Below are 20,636 nucleotides of genomic sequence, written 5' to 3'. Positions count from 1 at the left end.
AGACCTTTTATCTGATGAAATAATACAGAAAGTGTCACACTGGCTTGCAGGAGAAAACAATTGTCTCCTTATTAGCCGTGGTTACTGGAGGGCTTATTAATCTTATCTTGTCTTCACACCTCCTCCATACTGACGCACCTCTCTGAGCTCTGTCTATGGCCAAGGAGCGCGCTCCCGTCTGCGCGTCCCCCCTCGCGCCCCCTCCCGCTCAGTCGACACAGTAAACGGGTGTCGGCGCGAACGTCGCTGTGCTGTGCTGTGTTGTGAATGGACATTAACAGGGAATGTAATGTTCTCCTCTCACTGCTTGGTTTCTTCTGTCATATTATTTCTGCAACGGAAGCCGGGTAAGTTCATTTTCTGCAGGTTATACGTTTTTTAAGAGATGTATCAAGGCTGGCATGCAGTTTCTGAAATCATGGACCGAAATTGGGAAGTAGTTACTTGACAGGCGCTTTATGTGGTATTTGCACATAAGGTTTAGTTGACCTGGGCATAAATATTTTTTCACCCAGCAGAGAGCTTTGCATCAATTTGTGCTGAGCATAACTATTTTCATGCATGTAATGTGATAAAGTCAGGGCTGAATGACCCCACAGACTTGGGCATAATGTATCTATGCATCTTTGTCCCTGTAATTTTTTATAGCTGTGTCTGTGGAGTTGGATCCAATAACTGTTTTCCTTTACAGTGACTACTGTACATAAGAATCAAGGGGTGGTTTTAATTGTTAGAGAGGGGGAAAACATACCTGCTGATGATGTAGAGTGATTTGTATTGACTGGCTATTGCATGGATCTTTACCAGACCTAGCTCACCAAGACAGAGTAATAATGAGGAGAGTCCTCTGCTGCTTGAGGGTTGATTTGGCAGCAAAGGCTCTCTAGTGGTTGCATGTGTGTTTGTGAATGTTCAGTATGTCCGTATTCTGTATCTGCTCACAATGAACTTCACATCTGGATGTAGACTTCACTTAAAGTAAGCAACACAGTCTCCAAAGACCTGGTGGAATCCGACAGTTTTGCCGCAATGAAATGGTTCTTTGACCAGCCAGTCCGCTTAGGAAGCTCTCATGGACCAAGCCATGGAAGATCAAACCCACGACATTATATCACATGTGATCAAGAAGGAGTGCGTGTCTGAATGAGATAACAGGAGAAAGAGAGAGCATTGCATCTGAAGGGAGTGTGTGTTGCAGCATTTGTGCAGCATTCATTTAAGTGTCAGGTGTTGGTGGGTTGGTGTGATAAAGAGACAGTGAGGGAAATTCCCTTGACTGTGCATGTGCACTCATCTGAGAGTGTGTGTATGTCCATGCAATCCTATTGCCAGACAAGAATGTCAATATTGGATGATTCTGCAAAATTCAAGTTAAATGTTATCATATTTTGATGTTTGCTTTATTTCTTTTTAATCTTTTTTTTTTAAAAAAAGATTCTTTCTTTTTAATTTTTTTAATTACTCGCTTTCTTTAGTATCTGTGCATGGCAGCTATGGTGTAGTTAAGGTAAGGGAAAAACTGGGGGTATGGAAAATACAGTATGGTGACAGTTATGCCACGAAAACGTTTGAGTATAGGTTAAGAAAAGGTCGTGGTTACACTAAAAGGACATTGCAGGTTGGTTACATGATACATATTCTGGTGTCCTGCATGAAAGTTGGACATGATGCATGCCCATCCACCATCCCAACATGTACAGCCTCGCTTCCTAGCTCCACAGGTAAGGACACACTGCTTCCTGTATTGGCACTGAACACTGATACTGGATGTAAATATGGACATAATTCTCAGAATACTGGGCTCAACCATGCATAGCCTCACTGCAAAGTCTTAATGGTTAAATGAGTTTTTTTTTTTTATTTATGTACACTAAAGCCAACAATTTCCTTGCTGTGGTGGGCAGTATTGAAAATCCTTTCACTTAATGACTTGAAATATTGAAGGAGGTCTCCACACTGGGCTCTTTTTTTTGCCAAGGAGACACATCTACTTATGGTACTTAATTACAGCGAGGGAGTTATCTTGGACAGAAAAATAATGGACACCAGTGATGAGTGGCAGAGTCAAACCAAGGACACGTTGTGGCTGGTGATGATATGAGGCCATGGAGCAGCAAGCACTAAGTGTAGCTCAGTCTGTAGTATTCATTGGGCTTTAGTATAGAGATATACCAATCTCACTTTTTTTCACTTTCAAATCTATATACCACATTGAGTGAGAGCATTATGCCAGTCCATGATTTATATTCAAGACAAATCTGGTGACAGAATACATGTCTCAGTAAGTTTATTATTGTAATACACCCACTTTGCCTAATGTCCCTTGGGGGATCATTAAACCTTAGTATCTTTTTAAGCTGACACATTTGATGTCAGCCAATTACAAAGAAACAATATTAGTGTCCATTTTATACTGAGGTAGATGGGAAATCTGCAAGCTTAAATCCTTGATCCCAAACCATCCTATCTTCCCAGCTTTATTAGAAATAATATTTGTTACTTACATATTCCATAACAAGATTTAAAATGTGCAATAATAAACAAACAATAAAAGTAAGGACAAAGCAAAGAGAAGCAATAATACCAATCAAAACATGAAACACGAGGACCATTTAATAACAGCAGATGGAAAAAAAAAACATGGTGCAACATTCAAAACAGATACACATGTCAAGCATTCACAAAAGCTCTCCATTAATTCTCCTAGAGTGCATTATAGTAGTGCAGGTGAGAAAAGATAAAAGCATCCTGACAACTTTCAGTGTAAGATCTGCATTTTACATCAATATTTGCACATCATTGACTCCAAAATTGAAAGGTGGGTGAAAAAGTTCTGAGACATGATTTCAGTAAACTTTAGACAGCATGCTTTGTACCAAAATATGCCAAAGGGACGAGAGACAGATAGAAAAGCAGTATATCTCTACTGAATGAGCAGATAACACTGTGAGGTGTTGTGGCATTGTGCTATGAATATATTAGAAACTTTGACTGGTAAATGATCAGCCCACCTGAAATGTGCACAAGATATGTTTGCTTATTGTTACAACGATATATAACCAGTGTTTCTCTTTTGTTTATTTTGGACTGGAGTGGTGTGCTCAGGTAAATTTGTTTTGTTTATAGCCTGGTGGATCTGTGGTGGTGAACTGAAAGTTTGCTGAGCTGAAATAACACTTAGTTGTGGTGTACAGCTGTTTAATTAGGCTCAATGTTTGTGTTTTTGTACCACTGGCTTTGACTGGATGGGAGTGTTTGTTGCTTGTGTTTTCTCTTAAGTTTCAGTTTGTCATGTCCTTTGACAGAGCTGTCTTTGCATCATAGCATCATTTCATTAGGACAAATGCAGTTTGTGAATCTAGCATCTTCACTTATGGTCCAACCATGTATTACATTGATGACACAAGTACATTTTTCAAAGAAAACTGTAGCTTTTAAGAAAAACCTTTTAACTGAGTTTGCTTCTGATGTCTTTCTATTTTCCCTTGGCTACTAATAAAGCTCAGACAGATATCTGATGTACAGCTTTTTACTGACATGTCACAGAGGCAAGAGCCTCAGTCAAAATCTGTCTGGATACATCTTACCTATTCACGTCAGACAATAAAAAAATAAGGCTTTTTGAGCTCTCTGTTTCCCTTATGTGTCTGCTAGCACAGCCTATTATGAAAAGCACTGCATTAAATGCCTCTCTGCTATGTTAAAAAGCCCACAGCCTTCAGGAATCAATGTTTAATTAATTGTCACCAATCCATGACAGATGAGAATTCAAATGAGAGGTTTTTATGCCAATGTTAGTTGCCAAAAGTATGCAAATGCTAGACAGCTCTCATTGTTTTTTCATGGATCTTTGAAGACATTTGAGGGGGTCTTCAAACCCTAGGCAGCATAAAGCAAACATACTAGCACTACCACAGGGATTCTTGTTTGTTTGTGTGTGTGTGTGTGTGTGTGTGCGTGTGCGCGCGTGCACACGCAAGAGAGAGAGAGAGAGAAAGAGAGAGAGATAGTGCACACAGCAACAGAATAAGACAGATAGAGGGAGCACCTATCTGATGGCTACTGTCTTGTTAGCAGAAATTAATTCTGGGATTATACAGTAACTGACTTTGTAAAGATGAACTAGTACCTAACTCTGGATAACCTCTAGGGGCTGAAGTCTACCTGAAGAGACCATCCATCAACTGGGCACATCTAATAGAGTGGCCCATGTCTGAGAGATGGTCTTTCCCCATGGCTTTTTATATGAAATTCCTAATGGAACAAAATTAAAAGCCTAAAGTCCCAAGAGCGTCACCTAGAGGCTCCAATGTCCCTTACATTCCACAAAATGAGTGTTGGATGAAATGAACAACATGTGTGTAGTTGGGTTAAAGATGCAAAGATTGTCTTGGGGATGTGACCCAGATTGCACCATAGATACAACCCACAAAGACCTGAAGGACAGAAAGGATATTTACATTCTTCCCAAAGGAAACTTTGTCTTCACCTTCTCTATGTTCCCAGACGTTTTATGTCATGTCTCTTTCTCTCTTTTTTCTATTGTGTTTTGTTTGAATTAACACAAGTCAACTAGATTAATTGGTCTGCTCCACGTTTTCCCTCTCCTCATGCAAACTCCACCTGCCGTGGCTCTACAAACTCCAGTTTGGGAACTACTGGTCTATCACCAAAATTTAAGGTGTTTATGGTCAAACAACCATCATCCATGTTAAAATTCCAGATTTTGTTGAGCCATTCATCCTGCCCTACTGTCTGTGGATTTTGTCGCTCCCCAACAACTGCTGGAAAAGTCTCTTTCCATTTTATCACCAGGATGTTTCTCTGAAAAGATAATTATCAACAAATTATGTGACATTATAAAAACCCACTGATCAGGATTGCCTTAGCGGCCACAGCCTGAACTGAGATACATGTCTCAGTGCCATAGCAGTCCATTGATGTCCAATGTAACATCACATAACTGGAAACATGTCTAAGCTGCTAATAAGAACAAACAGTGGAGTTTCTTTCTTGCTTTCATATTTACATACTGTTACTGATATTCCATCTGTTAAACTTTGATATATTTGTTAATGATAGATTACCACCAGAACCAACAAGTACAAGTGTCTTGTGGATACTCAGTGCTGCTACAGACACACTAGTTGTGTCTTTAAGGCTGCATTTCTATCAAGTTGCTAAGATGGGAAAACAATCAGTTTTTTAGATGGAGTTAGCAGGAGGGCAATGTACATATTTCTCTCTGCATACATGTGTGCATTAATGTAAAACAGCCATTGAAATAGGATCTGCGCTGTCAAGGATTTCAAAACCTCTGCCATTATCATAAATTTGACATCTATGAAAGCTGATGGTTCATTGAAATGCCAGCTCTTTTCTTTCATTATTAAGCTCAAAACTGTCTGTACTAATTTTTCCCTCTAAAATATTAGCCTGATGTTTCAAAGAAAGATGAAATGGATGATTTTTCTTTTTTTTCTTTGTGTAGCATTGATTACTTTTATGTTTGTGCTTTTTGCCACAAACACAATACATTGTGTGCTTATTTCCCGAATGTGCAGAAGACATCAAAGATCAAAGCCAATTTGTTAGGTTTTTGCTTGGTGAATAGAGGATCAAGATAGCGCTAACATTGCATGGTAAATGCCGTAAGCAATGTATTCCAAAAAGTAGTTTTGTGCTGTCCAATTAAAAGGCCAACAGGCTTGCATACAAACTTCACATTGGCTTTTCCACATTGGCTCTGCAGTTTGAGTGAAACATCTTCGAATTAAAAGGTCTGTTAATTCTCTCTGCTTGTAGTTCCATTTTAACTCAGACAGGGACACAAGTTATTGAAGGTGTCAATTCAGGAGTTCCTCATTGACTATTGAGGACAAAGCTGTTGAATAAATTCTGAATGCTTGATAAATGAGGAGCACTTGATCTGATTTTGCTGAAGTGATGCGCCCAATTTTAGCGCCTCAACTGATTCACATGTGTAAGAGTGTTTGAAAAAATATATTTGATTGTACGGCACTTGTCCATTACTCATCTCATGAGAATTTGCAGTGACCTCAGCGACTCATCCCAGCTACTTTCATGCTGGGATGAGTCATGGGACATAGTTAACTTTGTATGTGTGGGTTGGTTGTAGATGCAGGCAGGATAACGTTGTATTAGTAACTTTATGCAATGTGCACCTCTTTCTAGTACTAGCTGGTACTGTAATTGCACAAGTATGATTGAAAAGCAGTCTACATGATTCTATATGTTATGTGCTTTGGAGGATGTCTGTGTGTTGATAAGGCAAAGAAACATAAAGATGTAGACCAAGATTTGGTACCTCCACCTAGTGTTGCTGTTGCTTTCCCTAAAGAGTTTCCTGTTGTGTTTTCTGTGCTGTCTTCTGTAAATTTGTGCATTGAGCTTTTGGGTCCACGTTTATCAATCTCTGAATCTCTGCTGGAAAGCTGTTATGCTGATACCATACATACTCATTCTGACAGCAATATGAAGTAGTGGCACAACTTCTAATGGCAAAAAACTTTTCATAATGTACAGCAAATGTCGGTTTTTGATACTCTGACCATTAACTCCAATCTAGTTCATTAAATCTTTTTTTTTTTAATTGGCTGATCTGAATTTGTTTGTTTGGAATACATAAAACTGCTGTAACAAGCATCATCAACAAAAAGTCCAAGGCACACTGCATTACAGATATTGGGAAGTAATATGGTAAACTAATAAAGGTTTGGGTTGAGATCATGGATAAAATAGATTAGGCAATAGATGGCATTAGGGAGGAGGCTTAATGAGCAATTTCAAATCTGTGACTTTTTGTATGCTTGCAGCCTGATATTACTCAGTTATTACAACATTTAACCTCTGATCAGAAAGGGTTGGGTTGGTCATTGTTGGGTTTACAAGAAGCATCCATTAACTGACTTCCTCTCGGTCTTATTTACAATTAGACTAATCGCATTTTGACAATCCTTTTAGAGGAATCCATAACTGGTTTATGACTATGACTGAGTCTTGGGTGTAATGAAGTGTAGTGAAAATTGCAGTTATTTGTCCATAGCCCTACTTATTGCTCATTTTCAGCTATTTTGTCCTTTTCTCTGTCAGGAAAGGAGAATCTCCTGCCCACATTATAAGCTAGCATGTCCATTTGGAGATGGCTCCAGCCTGCAGAAACACCTGTTCTTCTGTCCTATAAGAGAACTTGTTCTGCACTGTGATAATACAATAATGTATCATGTTCTACATATCATGTTCTAAGAATTAAGAATTAAAGACTGTAAATGTTCAGGCAACAGGTACATTTTTAACTAAAAAACTGCAACACTAAATGATATGGCATCGATTTCTTATAGTGCAAGCTATGAATTATTGCTCATTATTACTAGCTGCAAGGTACAATAATCCTCTAAGCACACATCCACATTATTTTTTCTATAATTTGTCTTCTTTACTTGTCTCTTTGGCCTTTGGCCAGTACAGCAATAACTTGAATTTACCTGCAGAGAATCAATAAAGCTTCTTCTCTTCTCTTCTCTTCTCACTATATTTCATTCTAATATTAAGAAAAAATAAATTAAATAAATGCTTCATCTAACCTTGCAGTACTAACAAAATTAATTAGACATCCATTAAGTGAAATTACCAATAAAAAGTATATAACTATATTGAAATGATTGAATGCATTAAATACAACAACCGTGGTACTAGATTGTGGCAGAGCTTAAAAGAGAAGCTTTAAAAAATATATTTATTCATTTGTGTTATTGCATCATGTTGATTATTTCTTTACTATGACATATCATCAGAGTGGGGGTAGGGGGTCAGGAGTCCTCAGACACCGACCACTTTCTTACTAGACAGTATCCTAGAAATTTACCACTCCAAGATGGGTGGCTAACAGAAAAAACTGATATGGTCTGACTGACTGAAGACCATTTGTGTATAAAAGCTTTAAAAGTAATGGATAGCATGTGACACACTTACATTTCTTATATCTCACAAAAGGAAGATATAAGTCTCTTAACTACAGGCCTCACTTCAGGCTTTCATCAATCCAAAGACCCAATCAAATTCCCCTGATTTTTAAAATGAGGGAACCAGTTAGAAATCTTTGAATTTGTAAGACTTGAATAGAGGCCACTCTGTAAGTTCATATTATTCAATTTTGCAGTGACTGTGGTGCAACAAATGACAAAAACTGTCAAGTTATTCTGATCAGTCAAGTATATTAAAAGAACTTTGTACTACAAAGTGAACCTACATGTAGCTAACCCTAATTTCAAGTTTTAAAGAAACGTAAAAAGTACTGTACATTATGAATCCATATCTGCTGTGGGCTTGTACTTGGGCACAGCCAGTGGTGTGATGAGAAAACCCTAATGGACTGGGCTTTTGTTCCAGAGCTTAATACTTGCTGAAAGCCAAAAATCTTGTGATTTAATAGCATTATTCAGTTGGTAATGTGTGATTTATTCAACCCCTGCAGCTATGTTGAAGTCATTCTTAAGCATATTTCAATTCTAAAGCTGCAGGCAGCTTTACTCAAAGCCTTTTTCTCTCACCTTGCAGGTTCTAATCATTCATCTGTTTCCAGCAGTGGAAAGCATGCAGGTTGAGTCAGCAAGCATATCAAAAGAAATTTCAGTCATTTCATGTACTTTTTTCTGAAGGTTTTATCATTTTTTTCAATCAACAAGTTACTAATACACTATGTGCTACAATCCTTTCGCAATAAGTTCTCCATACCCTTCTGTCACGCAAATAGAAAAGTCATGTACAGACAGTGTGCCAAGAAACTGCTTATTTTCTGGTTTTATCGCCTAGTTCCTATTTTTCGGCACCATTCTAATTAATTTCTTCACAGAGTGAGGGTGCGACTTCTGCATAACCTTGATCTCCACCAAACAACTCCAAGGAGACTTGAGGAAATGAGGGTCTGTTTCCAAGCGAAGTCTGATGCAGTGTAGTGAGCAACACACCTGCCATATTCTTTTAACATGTTTAAGACATAAGACAAGAGAATTATGTTGTTGGATTTTTTTAAATATTTCTGTTGTCGACATTTCAGTGACATATGAGCAACCAGAATTGACAGCTGAATGGCAACCTTTTTAATTCGAGAAATATCTAAATTATCCTTCTCATTGTGTTGATGTTTCCTTGTTATTAAAGTAGAACAGGTTTGCAGTTGTGGGATTAAAGACGACACAGCATTAAATGACTATGAATATTGCATTTCTGCATAAACAATATATTTTTTACACAGACCTCTCATCAATTTAGCCATTTGCTTCATTTCCTCCACCCAGTCCATTTACACTACAGTGCCCTCGTTACAGGGTAATTCTTGTGGAAATAAGTGAACATTGACGGGGGGCAATAGCTCCTCCAGGTTTTAGGAACTATGCATGAGGTGCGCTAAAATGAAGTGGCTGATCAATATTTAATGTTTGTGTGTGTGTTGGGGATGGGGGGTGAGTCTCCCCACAAAAATAGTGTGTGTATGTGTATGTGAGAGAGAGTACATGTACATCAGTTAAGGTTCTTTTATACTCCTCACACATGACAGTGCTAACATGCATCCAAAGGGAGCTGTTCATGCTCACTGTCTGTAGTTTGAAGAGAAAACATCAGACAAAAACTACTGAAGTCTGTGTTTATGTGTGCATTAATGAGTATTTTATGATGTTCTAATCTAATCACTTGTAATTAAATGAGTGTGTAACTGATGGGAGGTCCATGTAAGAAAATGTACATAATAATTCAGTGCTGCTCCTCTATGGATCTTTTAAGTCTCTTTTGACTCATTTTTTTGTACATTTGCTATGGTTGAGTCTTTTTAACCCTTGCAAATCTACCACAAAATATATTTAGATACAACTTTGCTTTCCCAATTATATTTTCAAGGAAATATAATTGCTTTCTGGATTACATTCTCTAGCAATGTTGATTCCAGTTCAAGAAATATAACACCTTTTTACCAGAAACACAACTCCAAATGAATGATAATGCGTCTCTATCTGCTGGATATTTTGCCAACATGTTTGGCAAAACAACTTTACTAGCTAGTGATACTGTTAGGTGTGTATATGCTGTGTATCTGGCAGCATGTGTTGATGTTTCTCAGCATTATGGGCCTATGCAATTTAGAGAGGCAAACAATTTGCTCATTTAATATGTTTAGCTGCTGATATCTTCTCTTCAGGAGTTTTCTGATCTTGATTCTTCTCCAAGGGAGTTACAATTTTAATTCATTAAGACCTTACCTTTCCACTTTAACAACATGATTAGCAACCCTAATAGCGGTAACATTCTGATGTCAGGCCATTAATTATTTCAAACGAGATGCACCATGTTGAATATTTAAATAAATGTTCTCATTAACTCAAAATATCACGTGGCTCTGTAACCGTAATCTGAGGGGAGATAACAACTTGGCAATTACTGTAGGAAAACAGATTTCTTTGAAGTTAGTGGCACAGGTCATGTGTCATACTTCTTCTTCAACCCACATCTTTATTTCAAAATTATCTAATTTTAGATGCTCTTAGCAACAGAACAGTCTATAACACCACTCCCAGGGAAATCTATTATCCCCTGTCATTCCAATCTGATTTAACATATTTAGGATCTGGATTTGTTTCCTTTTTTCGTGACAAGGCTGCACTGTATATACTGTGTGTTGTTTGTGCGAAGACTCACATCCTACACATGAAGTGTAGGATGTGAGTCTTGAGAGAGATCATCTGCATTTTTCCAAAGATAAGTGAAATAAAATACACTATTCCATAATGAAAGAACTGGCTGCTGTCAAAACATATTTTAGGGAGGGTTATAAATTACTAACAAAATTAATCACAACTAAATTAGTATAAAGAAGCAGAGACGGAACTGTATTAGATGTGCCAATATATTTTAATATATATGTAAATAATAGATAGATATTATAATTTTAACTTCATCTACTGAGCTCTTTCACAAGGACAATGAGGATATATCCAAGTCCACCAGCTTTTTTGTGTGTACAGTATATCTGCAATGAGCTAAGCACAAATGAATTATTTGACATTATGTCACTGTATATGTCAAGTCTCTTCATGTGGTTAGCAACATGCTGTGTCTGAAGAAAGAACAAACACTGAATAGACTTCTAAAAGAGATCTTGTCAGTACAAATTTATGTACACAGAAAGAAAAAGGAAAATGAAACAGGAAAAAACATACAAAAGGCAGATTAGGAAGCTATGTGATTTGTGTGTGATTTTTTGGGATATACTGTACAAATAATAGTCACTTCACTTAGACTTTCTAAGGGGCTGTGTAATATTACTAACTTAGGCAGTAAATTCTGTCTATAGACAGCTAAGATGTCGTTTGAAGCGATATCAATCTGACAAGTTATTTTTTAATTGGCCTCCTTAACCCATTACCCGAGTGGCTGCAAGTCTGTAAAGGTCTATATGCAAGAATATGCTATATTAATATACTATATACTGAGACACACTCAGCTGTTTCCCTCAGGAACCTGGTGATTTGGATGAAGACACAGAGAGAGGATTGGTGGGACTGGGTTGTTGTGTTGTCAGGATGTTCAGTGATATAGAGAGGAAAATAATTTTTCATGCAACTGTGTGTGCCCAGTGCCTCCCCACAATGTCACCATTTCCCAGAAACACAAAGGCTTGTGTGGTTGTTTTGCAGTATGTTGATTTAAAACCCCTAGACATGTTGGCCTATGTGCCACAAAGTTGAAAAAAAAAATGTTCAAACACTATGGGGGCTTTAATCAAGGTAAACTGTGGATCAACATAAGCACTTTTACTTCAAATCAAACATGGTTCCAGTCATGCTGCCTTCAAAGGGACTCAATCAATTGACAGGAAATGCCTTCATTCAGTCTAAACGAAACTGTTGATGCCAGACACATCTTAACACTTACCCATTAATTTTAAACTCAGAACAAACTGCTTTTGGCATTTATTGCCAAAATCCTGTTAAACCTGTATTGCTGATGCGGATCCAAAGGTGTTCTGGTTGGAGAATCTCTCTAATTCTCCCCTCACTAGATAAAGGCTTCAGAGGAGGCTTTTTCCTATAATTGTGGAGAATGTCTAATCACAGTGTGTTTTTTCACCCACATTATGTAATTGCTGCAACACATGCTGCAGTATTTGAGCTTGATGGTTAAATCACCAAAGTATGAGCAGTGTAGGGGAAGTTACGTAGAAAAGCTATTACTATTATGAATGTAATGTAATTGGATTACTGTACTGGACTAAGTATCAGTCAATGCCATTACTTAGCATTACTCTCGAGAAGCCATACCAGTCATTAGCAGTTTTTCTTGTCTCTCAGAATTTGCCAGACAGATGGTGATTATACCATACACATGAAAAATGTGACCTCCTTTTTGCAACCTAATTTAAGCCTTTTCAGGCCTCCCTGTGTTACTGCTGCACAACTTGTCAAAAACTAATCTCAGCCTGTTAAGCGGTGATTGAGGCTTTCTTGCCATCATCTGTAACAAGACGAAGTTGAATTCAGCCACCATGCTGCTACAAGTACTGCTAGTGCTTTGACAGATTGCCTTTGTGAAGTTTTCTTGCTGTGAGCATGTGATTCAACAGAGATGGCAATGATCCGGATAATACTTCCTGTGCATAAACTGTATTGTCACATGACCTTTGTAATGTCACCAACGTTTTAAGAGGTTAGTCATTCATAGTATACATATTTGGCTGTCTTGTATATCAAGTTTGTCATTTCAAGCTAAGGTCCAGGAATGTAAATATCAAACATAGTCCACATGTGCATAATAGTGAAGTGTAAGTCCATAGTGCATTGGATTCCTGGAAGCTTCTGTCTCAAAAAGTTGAACATGGGGACACACATAAATCAACTGCAGAAGAGATATGAGACCTAGACATACTGACCCACAGATGCTTTCAAGAATCACTAATATTTCCTGTTCAGCACTGCAGACCACTGATAGATGATTTTAAGGGTTTTAGTCAACACAAACATCAGTAATGTTGTGCTTTAAAACACGTTGAACGCCTAACATTTCCACACAGCATACCACAAAAAGCTATAAAAAAAAATCCTATATCATTCAACACCAGATATCACTAAAAATAATAATAAATAATAAACATCCAGCTGTGTGTAGCTGAGGCCCTGCTCATTAACATGTGTCTTAAATGATCTGATCACAAGTGGACAGCTCTAAATACAGGCATGAATGCACCCAAGAGGTTGAGGATGCATGTAGACCTTATCACTCTGTTTGAACTCAGTGTTTTCTTGGATGAGTGCGCAGCAAGCTATCCACTTAAGGTCACCTGTTATCAACTACACTTGTATATACTCAACAGTACAATACCCATAGCTGCGTATAGAATGGATAAAAACAAACAGACGAAAGATGCACCACCTCTTCCCTGTTTGAATCGGGTGAGTGCTTGAACCAGTTCAGTCAAATTCAGTCCTTAGGGGGCATCTTGCCAGCTAATACCTCTATCTGCATGAAGCAGGTAGAGAGAGAGCTGACAGTGACATGGTACGTATCCGCAGCAGTGAAACCCCACCCGTGACACACATGACGCGATCCAGTCAAGCTTGAAACGAGGACACAGGTCAATGAGTGAGAACAGTGATGGCCGTAAAGTGGACATGACAGTAGTTTAGCCCAGTCTGGAAAAATCTGACACATGATATAAATTAGAACATCTAATATTTTTTAGTCGCTTGTCATTATCAAAAAAAATTGCTTTTTATTCATCCTTGATGTGGAGCTACAGTTTCTTGCTAGTGATCTCTGATCTACATAAACTATTCTCATCTGTCAAAATGTGATTAAAAATTAATGAAGGCTGAATATTATGGAATATTATATATACTGGAATATTATGAAAATGTTTAGTACAAGCTGTTAGCCATATACTGAACCCTTCACTTATTTGTGTCATTTCCTTATTTAGAAACCATTAACCATTAGCCCAGAACCCTAACAATATTAAATGACACATGACGCTTAAAATGCACAGACATTACACATGAAATGTCCCCAAAAATGGCATGCTATCAAAATGCAATCCCAGGATAACACAGTGTAGGTTGCTTTTTCCAGAAAGCTAGAATTGATATTTACTTTCACTTGGGTATAAAATGTATTTCTACTTAGTTTCAGGAGAATACAAAAACTGTATTTCATCCACATAGTATGTCCTCTGCAGCATTTTGTTTTGGTTTTCTGTCCCCTAAATTAAATAGATACAGCAGATGAAAATAGATAAACAGACATTTAGACCTGCAAATAAATGAGGGTTGCTGTGCCCTCTTATGTTACCACAGTTAGTCATTTGTTTTGCATCTTTCCAGAGCTGTCACTCACACAATCAGTTTTTTCACAACTCTCCTCCTTCACAACAACACTTGGCAGCTTGGTGTCCTGCCTGGGCCAGACTGTTTGTGTTTCAGAGATTGTGCTCCACGTGACAGTTGCAGTTTCCCTGTACTTGTACGGGAAGAGGTTGGATGTCAGAGGATTGACACTTTTTTTGGTGACTGCAAATTTTTTTTTTTCAAATTAGAGTGAAGTTGGTGTTTGCTTGTGTGTGTACACAGTATATGTGTGCTGCTTTGTGGGTTGCTCTCAGTTTGGGTGAGAATGGATTAAACTTACCTCTGTATCTTCATCTCTGAAAGTCAAGGAAATATTTAAATATTTTTAACATGTTTCCGCTTTGTCAGCCTCCTTGTTATCTGCACAACCTGAATCTGTTGCTCATAGACTTCCATTATCATACAGTATTGCTACAGCTTGATATTACAGCCACATAATATCCTTGCATTTGAAAATTTTGAATTTTGTGCATGGTTATTTGAATGCTGAATAAATATGCTAGTATTGTAGATCATGACACACATTAAATGTGACTGAACTGTATTCAGGTGCTGGTTATTACTTATCACAACCTATCCATAATGAGTAGATCATTTGTCAAGAAAATAACACGATAACACTGTAAAAAAACAAACTTGAAAGTTACTGTATAATTTTAAAACAATGTGGCTATCAGTCACTAAAATGAAGCTGTTTTCCGTGTTCACTGATTTTTTCCAAGGGCACTTGCTTTTGTTCTGAATAAAGCAGAGAGCAGATTCGCACTGGCTCACTGGAGCTTATCTTCAGATGGCCTTGAGCAGAAAGCCTATGTTTTAGAGCATTTCAAGACAAAAGCAGAAGATTTCTTTGTTGCATATAATGACACAGCTGATACTGTTGGCACACTGTCAGTTACTGCATTTACATACAGTACATGCGTGCACAGAGACACACTCATACAAGCATGCTGCGCTGTGCCCATACTGTATGTTTAAATATACATTTATGCTAAAACACTGTCAAAAATAACCAATTTCAGACGTGCATCTGAGAATACATCAGCGCAGTGACACACGGTAGATTGCTACTGAAGTGCACCAGTAATTATCATCTATCTGTGTGTCAAAGTAATCTGCATAGTAAGTACCATTTTTTTCTAAATTCATTGGAGGCTAAATGGGAAGGAGTGTAGAATTGCATCAGAACACAGAGGAAGGCAATTTTATTGTCTTTAAAGACTGGAATCACAGGTATAGAGAAACAAATACTCTTCATTGGTTCATTTCACAGTAGCAAAGCAATTTGTTCTGGAGTCGCTGAAACCACTTGTGTTTTAAATGTATTTTTCAGCCAGTGTAGCATAATGAACTGTACCCGACTCTTGGGTGTTTGGTGAAACTTTACTTAAGGTCGTAATTTTCTTGCTCCGAGCCTGAAAATTAATTTTAAAACCCTCAGGTTAAAACTTGTTAAAAACTCTTTTCAACACCAGGTCTAGCACTGATTAAGTATACATAATTTGTAGTTAAAGATATTAAAGTTAAATAATCCAAAAGCAAGTGTTATAAACAGTAGAAATAGAAGGTCATTTCTTTTGTACAGTAAAACACTAAGCAGAGATATGATCCAGGTGACTCATTGTGGCAAAGGGGTGGCCAGTGCCCACCTCGAATGAGGTAGTTAAACAATACTTATCATATGCCTCTGCACAGCTCTTGGTGAATTTCACCTACATACTTTATAAGATGCTCAACACTGTAATGGTGTATGTATGAAAATACCACAATTTCACCTGGATTTTGCATCTGATGCTACCTGGAGCCTTCCATAAGAGGGTAATATTTTACATAAGCAATGGTTAGCTAGTGCCCATGGCAAGTTATATTAGCAGACTCTTTGCGGTGTACAAGGGTTAAGTAAAGTGAAATCTCTTATCTCATTCAGTTACCATGTAGCCTTTCCTTTCTGTTCACCCACCCACCAACCCCTGGACGTATCACCTGGGAATCGAACGGTCTCTGTAGAGACCTGACAGTCAGAGTCGGGCTGCCTCTGCTCCAGCACCACATTAAGTAAAACTACTGTACTTCTTGTGTTTCTATAGCAACAGTTCCCACTCATGTCTTTGGGATACTGAGCAATGCGGAGAGTGAAGGAGAACTGCAATGACAGTCATACCTGAGCATTTTGATTTAATCATTGCGTCTGTTGCCAAATGAATGGTCAACAAATTTCCATATATTTTTAGTAAATAAACAGTGATATTTTTGGGATGAAGCAACAAAGTCAGAATATTTTTGTTTGATGTTCTGTGAGTTTAAATTGGAATGTGTTCATACCAGTAATTAAAAAAATTGTCTCTGTTTGTGCTTTTATCAGGTTTGGGAAGCGTCCACGACACTTAGACTGTCATGTTATCACTGTAATTTATGAGTATGTGTCTGCATATGCAGTGATTTTTTACTGTTGTGTAAGCGTAATTGTCCTTAGCCGTGTAACCTCACTTTTCCTCTCACTTTCTTTCTCATGAATTCACAGTCTTGTTCTCTGTCTCTCTCTTTGTCTCTTCCTTTCCCAGGTGTTCATGAGTGACAGAAGTGATGTGATGGCAGAGCTGCGAGGTCGGGCAGCCAGGTCAGAGCAGACTGTCTGCTGAGCACTGAACCAAGTGAATGCAACACGTTAGAGCCTAGTCAGGTAGGACTGGATTGTTAGATTTCAAATTTTTGGTTGAAATAAAGACTGTCAAAGCTTTGCTAACCATTCAGTGTTTCAAGACCTTGAGCATACTCTTTAAAGTCCATTATCTTTAGACGTACATTTTGAATGAAAGCCTTCCTTTCATGCACTCTGACATGTTTTCTATATCAAATTCAGAAAGCAAAATCACTGGCTGTGAATGCTGAAAAGAAGAAGAGGGGAAAGATTTTGCAGCATGTTAAAATGTTGACTGTTTAAATTCTGTGTCAGATTATGAACATATTAAATAACATCAAATAATCGCTCCTAAAAATTAGTTTATGACAGCACAGTTTCTGTAAGCTCCCTTTATGTCTAATGCACAACTGTCTTTTGTTCTGCTTGCAGAATGGATTTCCCCAATTGCACTGAAGGAGTATTTGCCACAAGCAGTGGTGATTATGACTCACTGGAGACCACTAAACCTCCTCCCAGTAAGATCCTGCTTACGCTGACCCTGTCTGTTCTGGCTATCCTGACTACATTCTTCAACTGCCTGGTGATCACAGCTATCGCAGTAACCCGCAAGTTGCACCACCCGGCCAACTACCTCATCTGCTCGTTGGCAGTGACTGACCTGCTAGTTGCTGTGCTGGTCATGCCCTTCAGTATCATCTATATCCAGAAAGAGAGCTGGGTCATGGGCCAGGTGGTGTGTACCATCTGGTTAAGCGTGGATATCACCTGTTGCACGTGCTCCATCCTGCACCTTGCTGCAATCGCCATCGACCGTTACAGAGCCATTACTGATGCAGTGGAGTACTCTCGCAAACGCACAGGGGCCAGGGCTGGTGCAATGGTGGCAGTGGTGTGGCTTTTGTCCATCCTTATCTCACTTCCTCCTCTACTGTGGCGGCACTACAGCAGAGATGCAGACCATGAAGACCAGTGCATCATCATTCACCATCACATGGCCTTCACCCTGTACTCCACCCTTGGAGCATTTTACATCCCCCTGCTGCTCATCCTCATCCTCTACTACAAAATCTATCGGGCTGCTCAGACCCTCTATATGCGCAGGGAGGCCAGCCGAGCCAGCCGTCACTCATGCATGACCAATGGGAGCATGATCCCCTCCTCCTACCCCGCTGGAGATGGTGACGTTGATGGGGGGCCACGAAGTCCTGAGCCCATAAGCCCACCAGAAAAGTCTTTCTCTGAACCCTCAACTGAGGAACCTCCGCGCGAACGGGTACGTGTCTCGGTGAAGGCTTTCCATTGCAAGTCACGCCGGCATGAGTCACGTAGTGAATCACGTCGGAGCCAGTTTTACCAAGGACCACGGATCTCTGGCTCACGGGAGCGCAAAGCTGCATCCACATTGGGGTTGATAATAGGGGCTTTTGTCATCTGTTGGTTGCCATTTTTTGTCAAGGAGGTGATTGTCAACACCTGCAGTTCTTGCAGTACTTCAGTGGAGATGGCTGACTTTCTGACATGGTTGGGATACCTCAACTCACTGATCAACCCCCTCATTTACACTATATTTAATGAAGACTTCAAAAAAGCCTTTCAAAGACTTGTTAGGTGTAGCCATTACCTATGATGGTTACAATTACACATGATCATGCCCACAAACGATCTAACATATACAGGGAGAGGACAAACTAATAGCTTGAGGTTAGAGAATACTTACTGAATACTGACTTCAGCGTGGCTGTGAGAGAATAATCTCAAAGAGGAAAGGATTGATGCCCATTTCCAGACACTCCACAAGGCACTTCAACAGGCTAAATGGCACCAGCTCAGCAATGAGCTTTACGACAAAGTTCCACGTTGACATCCAAGTCCTGCTATTAATAGAACAGCCTGAGATCTTCTTGATGTTAATTGGTGTGTGTGAAGGGACACTGACATGTTGGTTTTTAGAAAATGGGCCACCGCTGACCTTTTTGAGATCTGAGTTCTGAGCATTAGTGATCAGCCTCATTTGAAGGTCTTGAAATAGCTGACCATTATGTCTGTTCCATCTAATGACCCCCCTTCTATGTAGTCCAAGCTGCTGACTGAAATACAGAACATATGTAAAATACTATGGCATACCAAGTTTTGACTTTCTGTGGCCATGATGTTATGGGGGATGACTGACTGTCACAGTAATTGGCAACTGAAATAGTCACTGAATGTTGTATGTATTCAGCCTCATAAAACATTCCAACAATTATAAAATATGTGTAGATTGTTAAAGCTCCTTGTCAAATAATGGTACTGATGCTGACTTAATTCATTTGACAATCAGAAAATGGGAAGTTATTTCTTGCTTTTCATAAATTAAACACCTGAACTTAACATTCCATGTATCAAATGTTAGAAAATAACTGCTAATAATGTCTCAAGTGTGAAGAAAATGCTTTATGATCTAGGACCAAATCATGTCATTAATATCACACACTGAGATGTAAAAATCAAAATAAAAAATGTATCTAATTTTTGCCACAAAAATTAACTTTTGGAGAAGTTTTAAGGTCTTACGGTTGCAGGTTCTATAGAATTCTGCCACTTAAATTGACATTTTTGCACATGTCTTTGTGTTTCCTTCATTTCTTTTAAGTATTATTTATTTGTTTGTCTTGGAGCCATTAGATACCCCATCCCATCTCACTCCCACACCATAGCCAGCATTAGATTAATGAATGTGAGAACCACTGGTGGAGAAATCCTCATTACATTACTCCCACTCAAGTACTTGGAATAGATCTACTATTTCTTTACTGCCTCCAAGAGGGCACATGCTATGTTGATGGAAATGTTGTGGATGAGTCAAGTGAGAGGGTGTACTGTAAGCCAGGGAGATAATACATGGTGTGTCATATATTTACATACATCTCTGACAGTATGACCAGTATTTGTATACTCTTTCTTTGTCTATCTGTCTCAGTAATCAATAATAAACAGTCCACAGCTGAATGATGTCCCTTTGTTCTTCTTTAAGTTAATAATCATTTTGGTGTTTATGAAGAGTGCCATATGGTCGCTATCGAGAGTTGTAGAAGGAATAATATAAATGATAACTCAGTGATATTATGAATGTGTAAATGGCTGTTGGTACCTGTTATTTCAGTCTGCTGACATTGTGCTGACAAATGTGAACAGACAGGAGCACCAAGTCAACATATTCCAATATGAGAGCGCCCTCTTGTGGACAGACCCCAGACTTTCCAGTTGAATTGAGAAACTGCAGCACACTGTTTCACAGCCACAACAATGAATGGATGAGGAAATATGGTATTCTTAATTTGGCCTCACAATTTTAAAAAATCCTTAAGTTGTAAGTCCTTTCTGTCTCATAGGCTATGCCTCAATGGAAAAGATAACTTTTATGCTGTTAATGGTGACATTTTAATTGACAGCAATTTGCCTTTTATGATCAAATGACTCTTTGGGGAAGGCTTTGAAAACTCCAGGCAAGAGGCTATTTTTTAACAAAATGAAAATTCACGTTAGAAAAAGCACAGGTGTAAAAACAAAAATGAATGATGGCTGAATTTAGCCAAAATTTAACT

The 20,636-nt window shown here is 38.5% G+C and overlaps 1 protein-coding gene across 1 annotated transcript; it reads left to right on the top strand.

The window, feature by feature from the left end:
* Window positions 1-215: 215 nt before the first annotated feature.
* htr1fa (5-hydroxytryptamine (serotonin) receptor 1Fa) lies at window positions 216-20,032 on the top strand. Its single transcript, XM_018701645.2, has 3 exons — window positions 216-347; window positions 16,973-17,091; window positions 17,482-20,032. Exon 3 carries the CDS (start codon window positions 17,483-17,485, stop codon window positions 18,677-18,679), a length of 1,197 nt encoding a protein of 398 aa, XP_018557161.1. The 5' UTR covers window positions 216-347; window positions 16,973-17,091; window position 17,482; the 3' UTR covers window positions 18,680-20,032.
* Window positions 20,033-20,636: the final 604 nt, after the last annotated feature.

This window comes from Lates calcarifer, linkage group LG1 (genome assembly GCF_001640805.2).
Source record: "Lates calcarifer isolate ASB-BC8 linkage group LG1, TLL_Latcal_v3, whole genome shotgun sequence".
Lineage (NCBI taxonomy): Eukaryota > Metazoa > Chordata > Actinopteri > Centropomidae > Lates > Lates calcarifer.
Note: the sequence above shows the minus strand (reverse complement) of the source record. Positions and strands in the feature narration are given on the sequence as shown.

Excerpts from the sequence above, each read along its gene's own strand:
- htr1fa (XM_018701645.2), top strand. The coding sequence starts at position 17,483 with ATGGATTTCCCCAATTGCACTGAAGGAGTATTTGCCACAAGCAGTGGT.